General features: G+C 39.0%; 1 protein-coding gene across 1 annotated transcript in view; it reads right to left on the bottom strand.

Annotated features, from left to right (window-relative positions):
* The window catches only part of TRM11 (tRNA modification 11 protein), a 31,955-nt gene extending 13,875 nt beyond the window's left edge, over positions 1-18,080 (bottom strand). The window contains exons 1-5 of the mRNA XM_022293341.2: positions 17,674-18,080; positions 17,359-17,570; positions 3,612-3,929; positions 3,167-3,241; positions 2,790-2,864 (exon numbers count right to left, since the gene is read on the bottom strand). Of these exons, the coding sequence (XP_022149033.2) occupies positions 2,790-2,864; positions 3,167-3,241; positions 3,612-3,929; positions 17,359-17,570; positions 17,674-17,887 (894 nt within the window). The 5' untranslated portion in view covers positions 17,888-18,080. The remainder of the gene's footprint in view (positions 1-2,789; positions 2,865-3,166; positions 3,242-3,611; positions 3,930-17,358; positions 17,571-17,673) is intronic.
* Between the last annotated feature and the right edge of the window lie 3,813 nt (positions 18,081-21,893).

Genomic DNA, 21,893 nt, shown 5'->3' with positions numbered 1-21,893 from the left:
ACCATAAAACTGCTGTACTGACTTGAGAGTTTGTCATATGATACAAAGTGAGACAATGGATACTGAGTACAAGTCTGTTTTCCCTTTCTTAAAGGGATCGACAAATCCAGGTCTGACTCATCATTAGCAGATATTGTAATGTCTGGCTCATCATTAGTAGATACTATAATGTCTGATTCATCATTGATTATTTTCTCATCAATTTCAATTATAGGGATATGTTCAGACTCTTGGACGTGCTTATCTTTTTCAGTGTTCCTTCTTGAATAAACCTGTAATGGTGTAGTAGTAGAAGGGTTAGATGGTCCTGGTAAGGTGTCTAAGGGTGGTGGTAAAGGATTTGATATAGGAAATGTGAGGTTGGGAATGGGCAAATCCTTATCTTCCAATAATAGTTCCTCCCCCTGAAGATAAGGTGAGGTAAAGAAGCTGGTGTCTTCATAAAAGGTAACATCAACAAAGATGAAGAACCTTTTTGAACGAGGATGATAGCATTTATATCCCTTTTGAGTGTTCGAGTATCCGACAAAAATACACTTGAGTGCTCGTGGATCAAGTTTACCTCGCTGATGACTAAGAACATGAACAAAGGCTACACAACCAAATACTCGAAGAGTCAAGTTATTTGTTGTTCGAAAATCAGGATAATATTTTGATAGGATATTCATAGGAGTTCTATGGTCTAGAGTAGCAGATGGTAACCGATTGATTAAATAAGTGGATGTTAACACAGCTTCCCCCAGAAGGATTTTAGGAACATTTCTTTGAAAAAGAATGGCATGTGTCACAGAAAGGATGTGACCAATTTTTCTTTCGGCCACTCCATTCTGTTGAGGAGTGTCCACACAAGACGACTCATGGATGACTCCATGTTTTTGAAAGAAGGATGTTAAGTTTTGATTGAAGTAATCTCGAGCATTGTCAGAACAGAATCATTTGGGTTTGAATCCGAATTGGTTTTCTATCATATGAAAGAATGTTTGAATGGTAGAACCAACATCAGATTTTTGTTTTAAAAGATAAACTCATGAGACTCGAGTACAGTCATCAATGAACACAATAAACCAACGAAATTTGGAAACATTTGGAACGTTGGAGGGACCCCACACATCAGTATGAATAAGAGAGAAGGGAACTGATATTCGTTTATTATTACTAGGGAAGGGTACACGCTTGTGTTTAGCGAATTCACAAACTTCACAGTGAATTGACTCAGGATTAAGATTTTGGAATAAATCGGGAAACAATATTTTAAGAATTCAAATGAAGGATGTCCTAGTCTATAATGATTCAACAAAAAATTACTTGAAGGATGATGAGTTTGTGAGGTGAAGGAGACTGAAAAACTAGTCTGACCGACAAGTTCATTAAGATAATAAAGTCCATCTTTTTCATTATCAAGTCCAATAATCTTCCCATTGCCCTGGTCCAGTAAAATACAAGAATCAGAAAAAGTTACTCTGCAACATAAATCTTTGATCAAATTCTTTACCGATATCAAATTAACAGTTAAACGTGGTATATGAAGCACATTCTTTAAAGTAATGTTTGAATTTATCTTGATGTCTCCTTGACCGGCTACTGTTACCAAGGTACCATCTGCTGTAGAAATTTTCTTATTGCTCGACAAATACTATAAGAGATAAAATGACAGCTACTATTCGTCATATGGTCTGTTGCACCAGAATCAATAATCCATAATCCAGGTACAAAGTTCAGGCTGGGAAGTTGTACTCGTCAAAGTTACCGAACCTGTACCTTGACTAGGAGCATTATCCAAAGTTTTTAAGAAGCTCCTTAATTGTTTGATCTCATTTATGTCCAAGTTTTTTGTAATTTTGGACTACTGTGACATTGATACCAAGACTAAACTACAACTCAAAAATAGAGATCCAAAACTGAAAAATCAGTACTGTACCGAACCGAAAGAGGGCTGAACCGAATCAAAAACAGTTGAATCGAACCAAAATATTCCAAACTGAACCAAATCTGACTGAAACGAACTGAAACCGGTCGAAACGATCCGACAATGAACTGAACTGGACTGAAAAACGCTGAACCAGTCAAACAACGATTTTAACCTAGCCTAAAGGAGCCGAACTGGCTGGACCGAATCAAGTGAACTGAACCAGTTGAACCAGACTATCTGAACCGAACTGGACAAACCAGGTGACTGGACCGGACGTAACAGCAAAAGACGACGGCGGCAACGGTGGCTGCGACGAACAACAGCAGTGACGATGACCGTTGTCGGTGACGAAGGACGGCGAAACCCACGAACAGCACTTGAAAAACAGCAGCGCTGGCGAATCAGCAAACGGCGCCGGCAGCGGTGGCCGGTGGTGGTCGGCGGCGGTCGGCAGTGGCCGTGAGTTGAGCGGCGGCAGTAATGAACAAAATCTTAATGGACAAAAACCCTAATGGGCATCAAAACCCTAATGGGCACAAAAAACTAAGTTAAAAAAAAATTTAGAAGAAACCTAGAGCTCTGATACCATGTTAATAATAAGAAAAGAAAATAATTCTTCCTTGATTACTCCAAATGATTGATACAAGGCTATATAAATAGCAGTCACAAAAAAGAAACTAAAAAGAAATTCTTGCCTATTAGGATAAAGAAATACTTACCTATTAGAACAATAAAACCCTAACCTAAATACAATAGGAAACCTTTAAAATAAAATAAACTATAATTTAACAATAACAATGGCAATAGAACTTCAAACCAGATAGAAACAGAAGGGAAAAAGATAAGTAAAAAGTATAGGTGCTAAATATTACTGCAGTACCTCCTTCAATCCTGGACGCCATGGAGGAAGATTATTATCTGCTCTTAACAATGCAATTGGCGATGGCAATCCATACTGCAAGAAGTAACAGATGAGTACCATTACTGCATGAAACATCAAAAGAGCACAATTACACGCATAGTAACATGGAACATCAAAACTTGATACCATAGCAATCAATTGAATCTCAAGAAAATGGTAACGGTAAAGTTTTTTTCTTTTTTATCATGATAGTCACCCTCACATGTATTTTAAATCACTTCAGGCAAGCATAAAGTTTCAAACTTTTAACAAAGTTACGTGGTCAGTGTACAATATAAACTAATACTTGTACCATAACAAAACTTCTAAACATACTCCTATCGTAAAACACTAACCTGCTTGAAATTGCTCCAAACATTACAATCAGGACCACGCCCATCACGTACCACCCTAATGTCAATGTCGGCACCCTGAGATATTTTGGTCAGTTTGAATTGAAATGGTCTTCCTCATACGTACACACGTATACTGTGGGAATTGGAAACCTTGAATTAAGATTAAACTAAATTGAGAAAGAGACTGTCAGTTAGCAAGTCAAAATTCAGAATCTAATACAAAACAAAAGTAAACACCATAAGTTGGCCTAATAGCATTTGTGTGGCTGAAAAAAGATTTAAGAAGGGGCAAATGGGTTAAAATCCAATAGTGGTTAACTACATCGAATATTTCGGATATTTGTAGAGTCAAGCCGCTATCCCGTGACATTAATTGAGATACATGCGATCTAGCAGACAGTCACGAATATCAAAATATATATATATACAAAGCACAAGTAATTACCATTGTCATTGCTCCAAAATGAGCTGCAGCGACTAGAATGCTACCAGTGCCAACAAAAGGGTCATATACAAGTTTCCCTGCTGTCGCTAATGCTTGGTTGGCCATTAAGAAAGCCATTTCAGCATCCATGGCAGTTGGCCCAAGATAAGTACGACTTTTTAACTGGTATGTTGGTATAAGCTTCCTATCAGCACCACCAACCTCCCGACCAAAAAAAATGCTCCTTTGAGCAATTGGTGGAAGTCCATTATTCAATCCGTAATCAGCCATTTCCATAAGACAGAACTTATGATCTGGATTTTTTAAATTAACTTGACCCTGAAATATTCCATCAGCACCCAGTTATTAAAAAACAATTTACCACATTGACATGCATTAGCTCGAGTGACAAAAGTGTGATTATAAAGAGTGTCAAAATTCAGGTATAACCTGCAGAACCTAGAAGAGCTAACAGAGGAAAATGACATAGATAGGACTTCTAGGACTTGATTTGATACCATTTATGATGAGAAGCCATGATAATTGCATGAGATCATGTCTTTAAGTTATGAAGTAAATGTAAAAGAAGATGCCATTGTGACATAAATGAAGCATGAGGTAGCATAACTGCCCTAATTGATCAACATGCCTCTGAGTTTCTTCAAAAATAGTAAGATTCCCGGGTTAGATAGTGAAGAATGACGAAAATAAACGAAGTACAAAATTAAGTAAACTGATTATATTTTCTCAATCAAATTTGCATGCAGGAAACAAGAAAAAAAATTAAGTAGATGGATAATATTTGCTCAATCAAACTTGCATGCAGCAACCAAATTATATTTTTAAAACTAACTCCAAATGCGCACAGGAGGTGAAGCAATCAAATTATATACCTTTGAGTTTTCTTTCATTCATTCTTTCTTTCTTTCTTTATTTCTTTTTTTTTTTTCTGAAAAGAAACACGTTTCATTTTTTATGAAAAATACTAAAGGGGATGAGGAGAAATTCTCGAGAATGCCTAGCAGCTCCCATAAAAGCACTCTAACCAGCGCCAATATCTAAAAGAGCATTATTACAAAAAGATTTACAAAGAGAAACCATTTGGAGGTTAGATTAATTACTCTCTCCAAAAATATATAATTTACTATTTTTGTCTAACAACCCTCACAGAAGAGACTTAATAAAATTTTTCCATAGGGATTTGTTTCTTTCCTTTGGAGGGAGATCCACACAAGGTCTAGAAATGTTTACACTCACTGCCCGAAACGAGCTTGTAGCTGTTTTTTACCAGCATTGATGTTAAGAGATGAAATTCCAGGGTCATCTTGAGTTTATTGCATTTCTAGTTGCTATGAACCATCCTCCAACTTCCCTCCTATACTCGCTGTCAATAACCTTGTGCGAAAGACTGTTTTCTTCGAGGGCAATTTCTTCTATGCAACCATATTTACAAAAAAGGGCTAAATTTTTCTCCTTTTAAGTTGCCAATTCCCAAGCCTCCTTTGTGCATGGCTGAGTAGCCACCTTCCAATTGATAAGATGACTTTTTTTATCCCCTGCCTCTCCTTCCCATAAGAAATACATACCTCAGGGATTTGTTTATATACAGATATACCTTCAAGTAGTTCAACTTCACATATCATAAAAAAGTAGAAATATTATATATGAAATCTTGAACAGACTCTATTCTTCTTGCAAAGCTCAATTCAAATGTGTCGTAAATGGCCGCAAGACAGGAGATTACAGATCATTTTAAAGGGTTGCACCCACTACATTAATTTTCACAGCCACCTAAGTGATTCTCTTTCATAATGTATGCAGCTTTAGCTCTTCTATGAATTGTTTCTCATAGACTGGGAACCCTAGGCACTCTCTGTGGACAATATGCATCCTAAATATGTTAAAATTATTCTTTCAAATTTTCTCGAAATAAAGACTTAGACATGATATTGGTCTACCTTGTAACAATGTTTTAAAAGGCTTAAGGCAGCCTCGAGGCTTTTTCTTAGTGAGAGGCGAGGCGTAAGCCTCGAGGCGGTATGAGGCATAAGCCTCATTTTACATAAGGAATCATAAAAATTTAAAACTTTGTGTGTGTGTGTGTGTGTTTTTTTTTTTTAACAAGATATGAATTTTGTATTACGAAACTACAAAACATACTTAAAAATTCTAACAACAAAAAGAAACATCTCAACAGTCCATCAAGGTACACATCTAACCTTTCAGTATCATTATCACTAAAATATAAAAAATAAAGCAAGAAAAAATTTGGAAAACAAGTTGAGGTTAAAAAAAAACACAAAAAAGGAGAAACAAAACTAAAAAAAAAAAGAATAAAACTTGCTACCCTTAATACAGTGTGCAGTAATCAAAAGAAAAAAGAAAAAACAAAGCAAGAGTAGATAGGAGAGAGAGAGAGAAGGAAAAGAAAATTTTTACGCACTGTTTCTTGCCATCAATCTACTGTTTTACATTTTTATTCGTTGTACAGATGAAGACAAACTAGGTTTGTCTTTTAATTTAGTCTAGGTTGCTATTTAATAATAGAATAATAAGATTTTAAGTTTAAAATAATATATCAAACAAATGTCAAGGCAATTATTTTTCTGTCTTTTCAGAGCACTAAACCACCTTGTTAATTACACCACCTTATTATTTCACCCCATCACCGCCAAACCACCGCCAAAGACCATTTTCATTTGATGCACCTTTTAAGCCTCAAAGGCTTAAGCACAAGCCTCTTTTTATTTGTTACAGGCGTAAGCCTTGAGGCATGATATACCTGGCTCACCTCAAGGCGTAAGCCTTGAACGATTTTTAAAACATTGCCTTATAGAATATATTAATTCCACGGTGTTGGTCTCCCAAATATCATCCAAATCCTAAATATCCAATTTGTTTTCTTCATAAACTAATTTCTCCAGATAAAGGACCTAGTTATTTTATGAAAGATATATTAGATTAAGTTCCTGCATCATGTGTGTTGCGGGCCTTTTATAAAATAAAAAATAATTATTTATATATAGTTCAACCGGTGGGAATGGAGATTCAAACCTCCAACCTTATGGTCGAGGATTTAAGGTCGAGGATATATATCTTAACCTGCTGAGCGGGTTTAGGTGGACAATAAAAAGCTATTATATTTGTCAATTATAAGAAAAATAATTCTCTTGTATATTCTTTCAAAGGATTGATACAAGACTATAAATAGTTGTCACAAAGAAGAAACTAAAACGAAATACTTGCCTATTAGGATAAGGAAAACACTTACCTACTAGAACAAGAAAACCCTAATCTAAATACAATAGGAAAAAATAATTTAACACTCCCCCTCAAGCTGGTGAATGAATATTCTTCATTCCAGCTTGTTAACCAAATGCTCAAAGTTGTTGTTTCAATTTTTTTGTAAGAATATCTACTATTTGATTATTTGTTGGTACAAATGAGGTGCATACGAGGCCGCTGTCTAATTTCAATTTCTCTTTTATGAAGTGTCTATCGACTTCAACATGTTTGGTTCTAGCATGTTGAATTGGATTATGTGCAATACTGATGGCAGACTTATTATCACAATAAAGTTTCATAGGCCCTTCCCATGGAACCTTCAAATCTTCTAAAATAATATCTTTATCCAGAGTAATTCACAAATGCGCAATGTCATTGCTCTAAATTCTACTTCTGAACTTGATCTTGCAACAACATTCTGCTTTTTACTTCTCCATGTTACTAAGTTTCCACCTAAGAAAGTACAATAGCCAGAAGTTGATTTCCTATCGTCTATCGATCCTGCATAATCTGCATTTGTATAAACTTCTAGATTGAGTTTATCGCTTTTCTTAAATAGTAATCCTCTCCCAATAGTGTTCTTTAAATAGTGAAGTATATGATACACTGCTTGAAGGTGGACTTCTTTTGGACTATGCATAAATTGACTCACCACTCCTACAGCATACGCAATATCTGGTCTTGTATGATAAAGATATATTAATTTTCCAACTAACCTTATCTGGAGGACTCTCTTCAGCTGCACATAATCTATGATTTTGATCAATCGGCGTTGTCATTGGTTTGCTACCAAGCTTTCCCGTTTCAGACAGCAAGTCAATCACATATTTCTGTTGTGATAAGAATATGCCCGGTTTAGAATAGGCTACTTCTATCCCAAGAAAATATTTCAGTCTTCCCAGTTCTTTAACTTCAAACTCCTGGATTAAACAATTTCTTAGTTTATCTTGCTCATTATTATCATTGCCAGTAACAATAATATCATCCACATAAACAATCAATGCTGTTACTCTCCCTACAGCATAATGTTTTATAAACAACGTATGATCTCCTTGCCTCTGTTTATAGCCTATTTTCCTCATAACCTGAGAAAATCTACCAAACCATGCCCTAGGAGATTGCTTTAATCCATACAATACCTTTCTCAATTTACAAACTTTATTTCCTACTTGCTCATACTCTGGTGGAATCTCCATATAAATTTCTTCTTCCAGATCACCATGTAAAAAAGCATTTTTTACATCATATTGTAACGTGTCCCATCCATGGTTGACAGCAAGGGATAGAAGTATTCGTACTGTGTTCATCTTGGCAACAGGTGCAAAGGTTTCAAGATAATCAACTCCATATGTTTGAGTATATCCTTTAGCAACTAACCGTGCTTTGTACCTCTCAAGTGTTCCATCAGCTTTATACTTCACAGTGTATATCCATCGACAACCTACTACTTTCTTATCTTTAGGCATATTAACCAACTCCCATGTTCCATTTTTCTCTAAGGCCTGCATTTCAAGATTCATTGCTTGTCTCCATTCTTCATGTTGTATTGCTTCCATATATGTTTTCGGAATATTTACCTGAGTAAGGTTCACCATAAAGCTTCTATGCTGACTTGAGAGCTTGTCATATGATACAAAGTGAGACAATGGATATTGAGTACAAGTTCGTTTTTTTTTTTTTTTTTATAATAAACAATGAGAATTCATTCATGAAGACGTGGAGCCCAAAAAAAAAGGCATACAACCTAGAGGCAGAGGGTCGAGGAGACCCCCTCCAAAGAACCTATACAATCAAAGTATTCCAACTCTTGAGAGTCGAAAGAAAACCGTAGTTACGAAAAACCTTCTTGTGGATCGAAGCCCACCAAGAAGCAGTGAGTTTAATATTCTCACAAAAAGCCTCTAGAGAAGCCTCTTTCTCTTCAAAAAGTCTGTAGTTCTGTTCCTTCCAAAGTAGCCAAAGGAGAGCTCTAGCGCCACAATTCCATAGAATATAAGATTTTCCTTTGAGCAGCAAACCACCAAAACCTTCCTCAATGAAGTCATCTATCTTCTTAGGGAGACAAGGAGCCAAATTTAGGTGTGAAGTCAAAAAATTCCAAGCCGATGTTGCAAAAGTACAATGTATGAAAAGATGATCCACCGTTTCTGCACTTCTAAAGCACAAGCCGCAAACTGAAGGTGAGAGATTCCAATGAGGAAGTTTCCTTTGGATTTTTTATGCTGTGTTCGTTCCTCTATAAAAAAGAGTCCAAAGGAACACCTTCACTTTTTTAGGGATCTTGAAATTCCAAATAAAAGAAGTTGTGGCTGCCTTTAGTTTCGGTGAGGGGGTGGTAAGGGCCTCGAAAGCCGACTTCACCGTGAATTCCCCTTTTCTGTCTGCAGTCCAGAATAAAGAATCATTACCATGGCCTACCTCCATACCTTCAAATTTTCCGATGAAAACCGCCCATCTGTCAAGCTCTCTTTCAAAAAGATTCCTTCTCATCCCTAAATCCCAAGTCAAGGACGCTGTATTCCAGCAGTTTGCTATAGTGAACTCTTTCTTATTTGAAATAGCATATAAATCAGGGAAAGAGACAGACAATGGACAAGAGTCTATCCATGTGTCTTCCCAAAATCTTACCGCCACCCCCGAATTCACTTTGAAAGAAATGAATCTGCCAAAATCTGGGAAAGATTTTTGTACCTCAATCCATGGACGGCCTATTGAAGAGTTTTTAGAAGACTTGGACCACCATCCAAGAGGCTCTTCCCCGTAAATAGCAACAATAACCTTTCTCCAAAAACTGTTTGTTTCATTTGCAATCCGCCATAACCATTTCATTAAAAGGCTTTGTTCTTAAGAGCTAAGGAACCGACTCCCAATCCTCCCTTTTGTGAAGGTAACGCTGTCCAAGACCATTTTACAAGATTCCCAATCTGTCTATAATGACCTCCATTCCAAATAAAGTCCCGCATGAGTTTTTCCATTGCTTCAATCATGGATTTTGGAGCTCTCAAAATCGAAAAAAAATATGTAGGGATACTATTCAGGACTGCTTGTGTAATAGTAAGGCGTCCCCCTTTTGACAAGATCAAAGAGTTCCATTTTTCCAATCTTTTGTGCATTTTTTCCACCACTGATTCCCAAAATCTGTAATGCCGATGATTACCTCCAAGAGGAAAACCCAAATAAGTAAAGGGAAATGATTCTGTTTTGCATCCAAGGGTGTTTGCCCAGTGGTTAACTTCTGATTCGCTGCAATTTACCCCAATCACTGCCGATTTTGCTATATTTAACGAAAGGCCCGACATGTGAAGGAAAATATGGATGACTCCCCACCACTTTTCCATATTCTTCTACGATAAAGGGCTGAAGATTAAGACATCGTCGGCATACTGAAGGTGGGTTACTTTTATGGCATTTGTGCCTATAGAAAAACCTCTAAGAATTTGCCTTTCGTTACAAAAGTGAACCAGGCGGCTAAGAGCGTCACCCACTATGGTGAAGAGGAAGGGAGAGAGGGGATCTCCTTGCCGAAGCCTTCTTTTAGCCAAAATTTTCCCTTTTGGGCAGCCATTTATGATAACTGAAAAATTTGTAGAATACAGGCACCCGTGTATCCATTGTCTCCATCTTATGCCGAAACCTTTAGCATGTAGGGCGGCGTCTAAGAAGGACCAATCCACTTTATCGTAGGCCTTCTCAAAGTCCAGCTTTAAAAGGAGACCTTTCTTTTTTCCCTTCCTCCAGTAGCTAACAGCTTCTGAAGCCACTAGAATAGCATCGAGAATCTGACGCCCTTCAACAAAAGCTGCCTGAGCGTCATGGATTATAAGGGAGCACATTTTTTAATCTACTAGCTAGAACTTTTGCTATGATTTTGTAAAGAGATGTTACCAAACTTATGGGACGGAAGTCTTTGACTGAAGTAGGATGAGTCTTTTTAGGGATAAGACAAATATAAGTTTCATTTGTTCTTCTGTTGACTATCCCCTTCTCAAAAAAATCCTGGAACACTCTCTCCAAATCTGTCTTGAAAGTATTCCCAGCTTTTTTCATGAACTCGTTACTCATCCCATCTGGCCTCGGAGACTTGAGGGTACCCAAATCTGTCACTGCCTTTTTGATTTCTTCTACTGTAAAGGGAGCCTCGAGCTGCTGTCTATGAACTTCCTGTAAAAGGGACCAATCTAGATTCTCAATCATATAGCATCTAGCTGTTGTAGTGGTGTATAAGGCCTCAAAATAATTAAGGATTTCTTTCTCTATGTCTTCCCCAGAGGTAAGCGAGACTCCTTGATCAGAGATTATTTCTCTAATACAATTGCGGTTCATCTTGTGTGAAGTCCACCGATGAAAAAAGTGGGAATTTTCGTCCCCTTCCTCAAGCCATCTTAATTTCCCCTTCTGCATCCATATCCGCTGTTCGTTTATCACAAGATCTGTAAGTTGGGCCTTCATTTGATTCCTTTTTTCAATTTCCTCTGCTGTAAGAATCTGTAATTCTTCTTTCTTGTCCAGATCATTGATAATTCTCACCACCTCTGTCTTTTGATTTCCAATGTGTCCGAAGACCTCCTTGTTCCATTTGATAAGGAGTCCCTTAAGGCCTTTGAGTTTCTCCATGAAGCCATATCCAGGCCAATCCCTCAGAGGGCAATCCTTCCACCATTTGTCTACCATGGGAAGCAATTGAGGAGAATCGAGCCAGGCGTTTTCAAAGCGAAAAGGGATAGGACCCCATTTAATTGTCTCGGATGCAAGCTAAATAGGGAAGTGGTCTGAAGTTGTGCGGGAAAGCCTAGACGCTCGTTGATCTTCAAAAACAATCAGCCATTCTTTAGAGACAAGGAATCTGTCTAACCTGGAAAGAGTTGGTGAATCCCTCATATTAGACCAAGTAAAAGAACCATTGTCCAAAGGAGGATCAGCCAGGTTCGTGGCTTCAATGAGATCATTGAACTCTTTCATACTCCGAGTTATACGCCCCTTATTCGTGCTCTGTTTTTCAGAAAGCCATCTGGCCACATTAAAATCTCCTCCTATACACCAAGCACCTTGACATCTATATTGAAGACTGTCCAGCTCCCTCCAGAAATCTGTTCTACCTCTAGAAGAAGAAGAAGGGCCATAAACCCCTGTAAACCAACCCTCTCTGCCATCGCAAAGATGAAACTGTACCGGGATAGAGAAAGAGCCCATAAACGGATTTGAGATTTTAATCTTCTGTTCATTCCACAAGACTAGAATACCCCCTGCTATGTTATCTGCATCTAGGGAAATCCAGCCCACATGTCTAGAGCTCCAAAGAGATCTAACGAAGCTCCGATCAATAGAGCTTTTCTTTGTCTCCTGCAAGCAAATCAAATCCGGGTCAGATTTAAGAATAAGGTCCTTTACTAAGGCACGTTTGTCTCAGAGCTGCCATATCAAACTCTAAAGGGGAAAAGACTTTGACTGCTGGGTAAAAGAAGCCGTCCTCTATCCTCCAAAGATCCACCGGACAAAGATCTGTCCTTCCCTCCGATCCGCCATGGAAACGTGATGCTGCTTCCGACGAAAAACTTCCGTGGACTTTAGCTTCTTTACCGATCAGCAGCTTCACATCCTCGAAGGTCGCCACTTGGGCTATGAAAGTGGTGTCTGCGTCTTGAATCTTGATCCCCGCCGGAATGAAGCCGCAGTAGTTTCCTTTAACTCTAATAGCTATATCCATACATTCTATTCTCGCCGCGTTCTCATCTGCAAAATCAATAAAACCTCCGAAGATGTCACCTATCTTGCGGAAAAGATCCTCGCTCCATAAGTGCAACGGAACGTTTCTGAGCTTCAGCCATCCTCCATAAAAAGGAACCACTGAGTTAAATCCATGTCTTTCTTTATTCCATTTTTCCACTTTCAAAGTGAGGGCGCCGAAAGTAACCCAGCCTCTATTCATGCTAAGAAGCCGAGCTAAATCTTCGTCTGGGCATTTAAGGATAGCCTTATCCGGTTGGAAAGCATTGAGAATAAGCTTTTTCTGAAGTTGACTCTCTAGAGTAGTTAAAATATTCCCCCAGTCGTCGTGGAAGTCTCTCCTAGTGATAACAAGAGTCTGGTTCCAATCTACCGGCCTGATTTCTTTTTTCTGAATTTGTACCTCTACTTTCTTCCGTGTAGGCGAAGAGCTCTTTAGAGCAGCTGCATAGGATTTCTCCACCGATGTTCTGGTGTAGTTCTTTGCAGAACCTGATGATTCAAAACCATTAAGGAAGTCTAGAAGAAGTTGCCTAAAAGAATTCCAGCCTTTGTAGTCCTCGCCGGCCGGAACTACAATGTTTTTCTTCCCCCCTGAGTTTTGCACCTTGGTTAACTCAATGAAGCTCCCACGCTTATTTGTGGCTTTTAGAATCCAAACATAACCATTCTCACAAGGTGTTTTCCGGAAGAATTTTTGAGTTTGGGGGGAAAGGAGAAGGTATGTGACCATATCTATCACCCATACTATAATCACCTCTTCGAATGTAATAGTAAACCTCCTTTGTAGATGCTGTTCTTCGATCTGGACGACTCTTCCCTTATACCTTGGGTCAAAAGTGCAAGAGAAAGATTTGTTTTCAATCTTAGTGGTTAGTCTCTGTGAAGCCATGATGGAGATAACGGAAGCCCGACGAGGAGGTCAGGTGAGACATCTTTCAGAAGGATGGTAGGGAGGAAGAGAGAGAACGGAGAGAGAGGGTGTAGACATCTTTCATGATATAGCCATATAGGTGTTCTATGATAAGCATTTATCTTTCAGTACAAGTTCGTTTTCCCGGCAAATCCATATCATTAGGAGATACTATAGTGTCAGGCTCGTTACTGATATTTTTCTCGTCAATTTCAGTTCCAGAGATATGTTCAGACTCTTGGACTTACTTAACTTTTTCAGTGTTCTTTCTCGAATAAACCTGTAATGGCATAGTAGTAGGGGGGTTGGATGTCTCTGATGAGGTGTCTAAAGATGAAGAGGATTGACTAGGGTCCATGTTAGTAGGGTTTGGTTCATGTGATAGCAAATAAGGAAAGGTGAGGTTAGGAATAGGTAAATTCTTATCTTCCAACAATATATCCTCCCCCTGAAGATAAGGTGATGTAAAGAAGCTGGTATCTTCATAAAAAGTGACATCGGCGGAGATGAAATACTTTTTAGAAGAAGGATGGTAGCATTTATATCCTTTTTGAGTGTTCGAGTATCCAACAAAAATACATTTGAGTGCTCGTGGATCAAGTTTACCTCTTTGATGACTATGAACATGAACAAAAGCTACACAACCAAACACTTGAGGAATCAAGTTATTTGTCGTACGGAAATCAGGGTAAAATTTTGATAAGATATTCATGGGAGTTTTTTGATCTAAAGTAGCAGATGGTAGCCGATTGATTAAGTAAGTGGCTGTCAGTACAGCTTCCCCCCAGAAGGATTTAGGAACATTTCTTTGGAAAAGGGCACGGGTCACGAAAGGATGTGACCAATTTTTCTATCGACAACCCCATTTTGTTGAGGAGTTTCCACACAAGACGACTCGTGAATGACTCCATGTTTTTGAAAGAACGATGTTAATGTTTGGTTGAAGTAGTCTCGAGCATTGTCAGACCTTAATCGTTTGGGTTTGATTCCAAATTGATTTTCGATCATATGGAAGAATGTTTGAATCGTCGGCGGTGGTGCTGTGGGTTGGGTACAATGAACACTTGTAAAAAAGTGTTCAAAACTTCAAACCCTAATGGGTACAAAATCCTAATGGACACAAAACCGTAATTCCCACACAAATTTTAGAGGAAACTTGGCTCTGATACCATGTCAATTATAAGAAAAATAATTCTCTTGTATATTCTTTCAAAGGATTGATACAAGACTATAAATAGTTGTCACAAAGAAGAAACTAAAACGAAATTCTTGCCTATTAGGATAAGGAAAACACTTACCTACTAGAACAAGAAAACCCTAATCTAAATACAATAGGAAAAAATAATTTAACAATATTGATAACCCAAAAGTATTACAATAAGAAGGGACTAGGGAGGTAAGCAATTCACAAACTAAGGGATTGATGAAAAGGATCCAATTAGCATGTATAACGGAGATGCTATAGTTACAAAAAAAAAAAAAAAAAAAAAAAAAAAGGAGGAGAGATAGAGAGAAGAGAAAACATACACCAAGACGAAGCCAACCAATTGACCAAATCCAAAACTCATTTCCAATAACTACCCACATTTTAAAAAGTTGTAGAATTCCTTTCAGCCCAAAGCTCCCATAAAATTGCTTACCATTAGACCAGTTGATTCTGCGCTACTATTTGAGTTTTTTGCCACACAATAATGGTAAGAATCAAGATAGCCTCACTGCTCTTCAAAGGTAAGCTCCACTTGACTTGAAACAAACTAAAGATTTTTTTCCACCAGCAAACAGTAGGAACACTTGAAAAACAGATGATTTTGATTATAGGCCTTGTTGAGGGAGAATATACCAATTAGAAAAAAAAATGTCAGCTGGATTTTGTCACAGGCTTGTTTGGTTTTCTCAGTTTTTTAAAAATATAGAATCTTCTCAAGAGAAAACATAAATGTCCTTGACATGTCCCAATATATCTTGATCTGAATAAATGGACATTCCACATCATGTGTCTAACACGTATTCAAAGCATGTCCATGCTAAACAGTTGTCTAACACTAATACTCTACTCAAAATAGAATATATGTTGCTTAGATATTAGGAATGAAGAAGCTTCGATCTTTCTATCTTGGATAACCAATAGCACTAGTGTGAAATAAAATGTTAAACACTAAACATTAATGAAAAAATTATTCTAGTAAAAGTACCAGGTGAATTTTAAGGTGATAAGCCACTAGCCCGTCAAGAGGCAATAGCCAACAGGTGTGCAAAAATCAGGAGCTCATAAGTAGTTGGTTGCACAATAACCTTAACATTTACAAGCCACCAAATCATAGTTCTTAACAACAGCGTTAATAAACTCTTTTGCAAGACAAGTTGCCAAATGATCCCATATAGTTCCATTGTCAGACCCATATGTAATCTTCCAAAATAGGGTTCATTATATATGGTAGTCCTGGCCCACTCTTGCTTTGCTGTTCCTAAAGGTTCTTGATCCCTTGAAGATAAGACCTGATTAATTCCCCTCTCCCCTTGTTCACACACCAATGAAGAAATATAATATTTCCACAAGTTCTTCAATTTGTGGCTTGTGGCAGCCAAGCATTCACAACGACGTTGCTTTTTGATAACTTCAATTTGATTTTAGTGCTGATCGCTTGCCAATAGTTCCACTTCTCAAATTTCATTTGCAAAGCTTCTTTCATCTATCAATTCTCTTCCTAAAAGCTTAAGGCACCCAATTGATAACTTGTAGCCTGCCTTATTGTCTCCCATAAATCACACTGTAACACAACTTTTCAAGCTCAAATACTATTCCACCCGCACTCTAAGAGGTTCTTTGCATGGAGTACTAAATTTTTTAGAGTTGAACTTGAGACCCATGTCAAATGTGATTAGAAGCACAATTGAACTAGGGTTTGATTATAATGAATCTGCATATTCTCTACCCTAGTTACAGATCTAAATACTCTAGGCCCTAATCTACCATGTTCGTGAATCTCAGCCCACCTTTTGACTCAATTCGCAAGCACCTGCTTCAGTTCTACTAGATCTTGAAATTTCTAATTGCATTTAATTCAATTTGAGTGAGACCACCAACTTCAGTTTGCAGAATCCTTTGCCACCAAAATTCAAAGCACTATTAGATCTTGAAGTTCAAGGATACAAACCTAAAGAAATTAAAAAATCATCACTATGGTCTTTAGGTCAGCTGCACCCATTTCCCCAATGCCTTTTAGCCCCATTGCTCGTATCTGACCACTTGCCACCCCAATTTGCAAATACTTGATACAGTATGTATGGGTTCAATCATTCTTCCCCGACCCAATCAAACTCATGGTTTTCAAGTTTCGATATTTCATTTATTGGCTCCCACCCACATTAATTTGATACCACCCACGCCCATCAACTAAAGTGAAAGGTTCACTTACTCTTCCTCCATCGTTTGCAATTCACCCAATGTTAGTCACATTCATTTTGGTACCTTTCTGTTGTCCAGCATATTTTTAGAGCTTTTCTGAACCGTTTGTGGCGTTATTTCACTGATGCCAAAATACTCAATATTTCCATCAACAATCTATGTATCCCCAACAATGTTTCAAAATCCAAATCCATGTCCATGACGACTTGCTCCATTGCCAATTTAGTAGGAACCATATTGTTATTAGCAAAGATATAAGGGAAAGATTACCAAATGGAGGCTCAATGGCACATATATACGATACCAACCTATGCAGCATTCCGCACTATGCTCATGTTGTCTCTAGTATCCAAACGTGATTTACAGAATGATTGCATTTCAATCACACAAAAATAAAAGTGAAAAAAAAAACAGTAAACTGGATTACCGAAGTACTGCACCTTGAAAGGGATGTAAGCTAGCCCCCTGATGCGTTCATTTTGTTCCTGGAAGCTGATAGCCTTCCCGAAGCTATCTACAGTAATCTTGAAAGAGCTTCCGGGTTGTAAATATGGCGTCTTCCGTTCATCCGGATAGTTTTTAATAGACTCCTCCAGCTCCTTGTCGTCGCTTCCTTCACCCCAGAGTTCATACATCCCCTTCACCAGTATACCTAAATAAAAAGGAAACGAAAATTAAATGAAAGAAACTGGGACCCAACTCATCGATTTTGTAAAGAAATGAAAGATCAACAAAAGAGGAAGGAAATGGCTGACTTCTAGTGGCGATTCTCCGAGCAAGGTCGTCGGAGGGGAGGTTGACGAAATGGAAAGGAGAATCGGGGTGATGATGCAGAGGGAGCCTCCATTCCAACTTCGCTTTGGCGTCGCCATTTTCACCGAAGGGTCCACCAAACAACTCGGCCAGAGATTCAACCTCGGCCTTCCTGTAATCCAATAACCTGTGATAGAAGACACAGAGGAACCACATTTACTCCAATCTTATGCTTTTCCAGTTACTTCTTTTTGGAGCTGGAACCATTCAACCACACGAATTGATGAATACGGAGATATGCAAAGCTCGACTCAAACGGTTGGGTACTGCGCCCAAACCCTTTAAACCCTCTTCTTTTTTTCCTTTCTTTCCTTTGGTATTGGAACTTTCTTCTCACTCTACTGCAATGGGGTTTATTATGAAACATAGAAAAATAATTTAGTTTGAGATCAATTTGTTCTCAGGACTTTTAAAAGTTTCAATTTAACACATATGATTTAAGTTTCAATTTAACACATATGGCTTTGAGGAAATTGACAAAATAAGCTTCCTGGAATGGCCTATTAAGTTTTTTAATCGCCCTCCTCAAAACACAAGTTTTCTAGTCACTTGCTGACATCACTTACTTTGCCAAATGACTTTCAATAGCCCTCCTTACTTGGGTACCAAAAGTTTTTAGTTTTCCCTCCCTTACTTGGGTAATACAAATAGTCCGAACTTTCAATTTTCCCACGTCCGTTCTATCTTTATCGCACTCACACTGTAGCATTATTCGCTCGCTCAAATTTGACTTGTCTTCACCTGCGATTGAAATTACATTTCTCAAAATCTCGTTCTCGTTCTCCTTCGTATTTCGATTGCGACTCTTTAAGGTAACTCTGACCATGTCGTCTTCAAGCGGCGAGACGAAGTGATTTTGGTAGCAGATTACAACGAAGGAGATTTCATCGTTAACTTTGGGTTAGTGCATTTATCTCTCAATTGCTTAAGATTTTCGTTTTAATTTCCACTATTTTAGCTATTGTTCGTAAGTTCTGTACAACCCCGTTGTTGGTCGTCTGTCTCTTTTGCGATTTTTGTGGATTTAATACACTGCACATCTAAGGCTTTCGGAGAAGAGGAAAATAATACATAATCAGCGCCATGGAAATGAATCGATGAAGGAGAAAATTGTGTTATTGAAAACCAATAATATTGAGGGGGGCTGATGTTGAAATAGCCAGAGTGAAAAACGTGATCGAGAAATACAGTGAACATGAAAAATCGAGAGCTAGAAATATCGAGAGCTAGAACATCGAGAGCTAGAAAGATCAAGAGCGATAAATATCGAGAACGAGAGAATCTTCAGTGATTTACAATTACCGTGAGTGTGCAATAGGAAGAGCAAAATCGAGAATCATCGTGATCGATACAGTGAACTTGAAAAATCTAGAGCTAGAAATATCGAGAGCTAGAACATCGAGAGCTAGAAAGATCGAGAGCGAGAGATATTGAGAACGAGAGAAGCTCCATTGATTTGCAATTATAGTGAGTGTGAAATAGGTAAAGCAAAATCGAGAATCATCGAGATCGAGCATCATCAAGATCGAGAAACATTGAGATCGAGAAACATCGAGATCGAGAAACATTACAGTGTTTTACATTTTGTATTTCAACTAGTTGCGTGTTTCCCTTTCCCTATCTTCTTAATCCGTGATTATGTAACATGTTCAATTATTAAATTTTTGAACTACTTGCATGTTTCCGTTTCTCTATCTGCTTAATTTGTCATCATATATCTTTTTCAATTTGTTGCAGGTGCACAATGGACCATTTGTTGAGGATTAAGGAGAATGACCGCTTTCCGGCTCAAGCTATCAGCATGTCTCACTTGAGCAATGTCAACAGGCTTATCAAGGATAAGCTCACAGCGGACCAACTTGATATGTTTCGTAGAAGAACAATATTTAGTCGATTTGTCGACTTGGAGATGATGTTCTGCAGTGGTGTAGTTCATCACTTTCTGTCAAGGGAGGTTGTTGGGAGCAGTGACGACAGCATGAGATTCTTAATTGGTGGCAACGTGTTGACATTCTCGAAGGATCATTCATGCTTATAACGAGATTGTGGTGGCTGCCCGGTAAGGTGGTCCAGAAAAAGATTGGAAAGAATAGGTTGCGGACGAAGTACTTCAACGATGAAGCCTCCATGCTGCTCAAAGAGTTTGTGGAGGTTTACAAGTAGACTGATTTCGAGGACGATGAGGACGCCGTTAAAGTTACATTAATTTTGTACACGAAGCTTGTGATGATGGGAAAGAGCAAGGGCAAGTCGAAGGTTGACATCGACTTGTACAACCAAGTCAATGACTTGGACTACTTCAACCATTTGAACTGGGGTTCTGATGTTTGGAGTAGGACAGTTAACAGCCTGAAGCGTGCGATGAATGGAAAAGTTGCGCTATAAAAGAATAAAGTAAGAACAAACAAAAAATATCTAGTAAAGTATAGCCTATCGGGATTTTTGCTTGTGTTTCAAGTAATCAATACGTATGCATACGAGTTTGTTGTTTGTGAAAACTTTTTTAGGTGTGAGACTAAACTGAAATTTTATATTCAGGTGTGGATATATGAGGTTGTCTCATCTCTCATCACTCCCGGTGTCAATCGTTTGAGCGAGATCGCGATTCCCCGTATAATTCGGTATTCGTGCAGTAGAGTCGTCGGTACAAAAGATCTGAGGGAGGAGGTCCTTGGTTCAGCGGTGGTAAGTAATCTAGAATATATTTATTGTTGTGTAGTGGTAATGGTATTTACACTTCCTTATGTTCTTGTGATGTACGTTCAGTTGGTCATATCTTATCCACTCGTGGAGACGGAGCTGGATAGGGACTACTAAAGATGTCTATTGGACGAAAGAGAGGTGGTTGATTTAAACGCGCCTGGGTGTTCCACTTCCGACAGTGATGATGGACAAAATCCTTCCCCCATCACCGACAATTTTGGCACTGAAGACGATCTCCCGCTCGACGATGCGCAATTGTTGGAAACAAATGTACAGGCAGTGCCGGATGAGTCTTCGGATATGCCACGTACAGAGGCCGCGTTCGAAGGTGGGCAACAGACACCAGTCGAAGTACTTCGACCAAGTACTTCTATTCGGTTGAATTGGGGCAAAGCACGCGGCAATCACCGCGAGCGACATCACGCGATGCTTGCCCTACACAACGGGACGGCACTCGTGGATCGAATGATAGATTTGGGGCTATGGAGAGAAGGCTGGATCTTTTAGCTTCGAACATGGCGGAGGTGAAGACGGATTTGGCGGAGGTCAAGTCGGACTTGAGTGAAATGAAAGTCATGCTTCAACGATTGTGCCAGGTAGCCTTTTCCTATGACTTGGTATAGTTCGTATACTATATGTATTCATTCAATCGAAGTGCTAATACGTTAATTCGTTTGCAGATCGATAGGCGCGAGGTGAATATTGGTGTCTCTCCGTCAGATACAGTCCACCTGTCACATCCATTGTATCTGATGTTATCCCCGAGCATGATGAGGATGTTGATGACCATCAACCTGGAGGTTCCGATACTAGAAAGGATGATGATGTGGTTGATGCAGAAGCGTCGTTGCATGAAAAGGCAACGAATGTCGTAGAGATAACCGTACACTCATCCGATCCTGAAGATACTGAACTAGCCAAGCCCCCGCGTATTGTCGATTTGGTGGAGTTGGACGTTGCAGTGGGGTCACCCAAACTGGATGCCCATTCTATCCATTCCAATATTAAGACGACTCTAGGAGAGGCAGACGTCACATCTATAATTCTTTCGACGGAGTTGGTGGAACTCCAAATGGCACCTCCAATAGTACAGGATCCACAAGCAGAGACGACGTCCGATCCAACCTTCGAGCCTCCTGCCTCAAGCAACATTTCTGGCCCGTCTGGCACGATCCATGCGCCTCGTCAATCCGATCATATTGATCTGGCCCTTACACCAACGGATACGACCCCCACTACTCAACCTATTCCCACCCCTACACCAGCATATACGACCCCCACCCCTCAACCTATTCCCACCCCTACACCAGCTGAAAACCCCCCCCCCCCACCCTCAACCGAGTGATCCCATGGGTTCTACTAACCTCGAGTTAGAGAAAATTCCTGAACCGCTGGCCATCGTGCACCAGCCAACTAAGGAGAAGAACCCCCCCATGGCAAAAAAGCCACCACAATCCGG

The sequence above is a fragment of the Momordica charantia genome (genome assembly GCF_013281855.1).
Source record: "Momordica charantia cultivar OHB3-1 chromosome 4 unlocalized genomic scaffold, Mcharantia_2.0 BLBB01000004.1, whole genome shotgun sequence".
Taxonomy (NCBI): Eukaryota; Viridiplantae; Streptophyta; class Magnoliopsida; order Cucurbitales; family Cucurbitaceae; genus Momordica; species Momordica charantia.
Note: the sequence above shows the minus strand (reverse complement) of the source record. Positions and strands in the feature narration are given on the sequence as shown.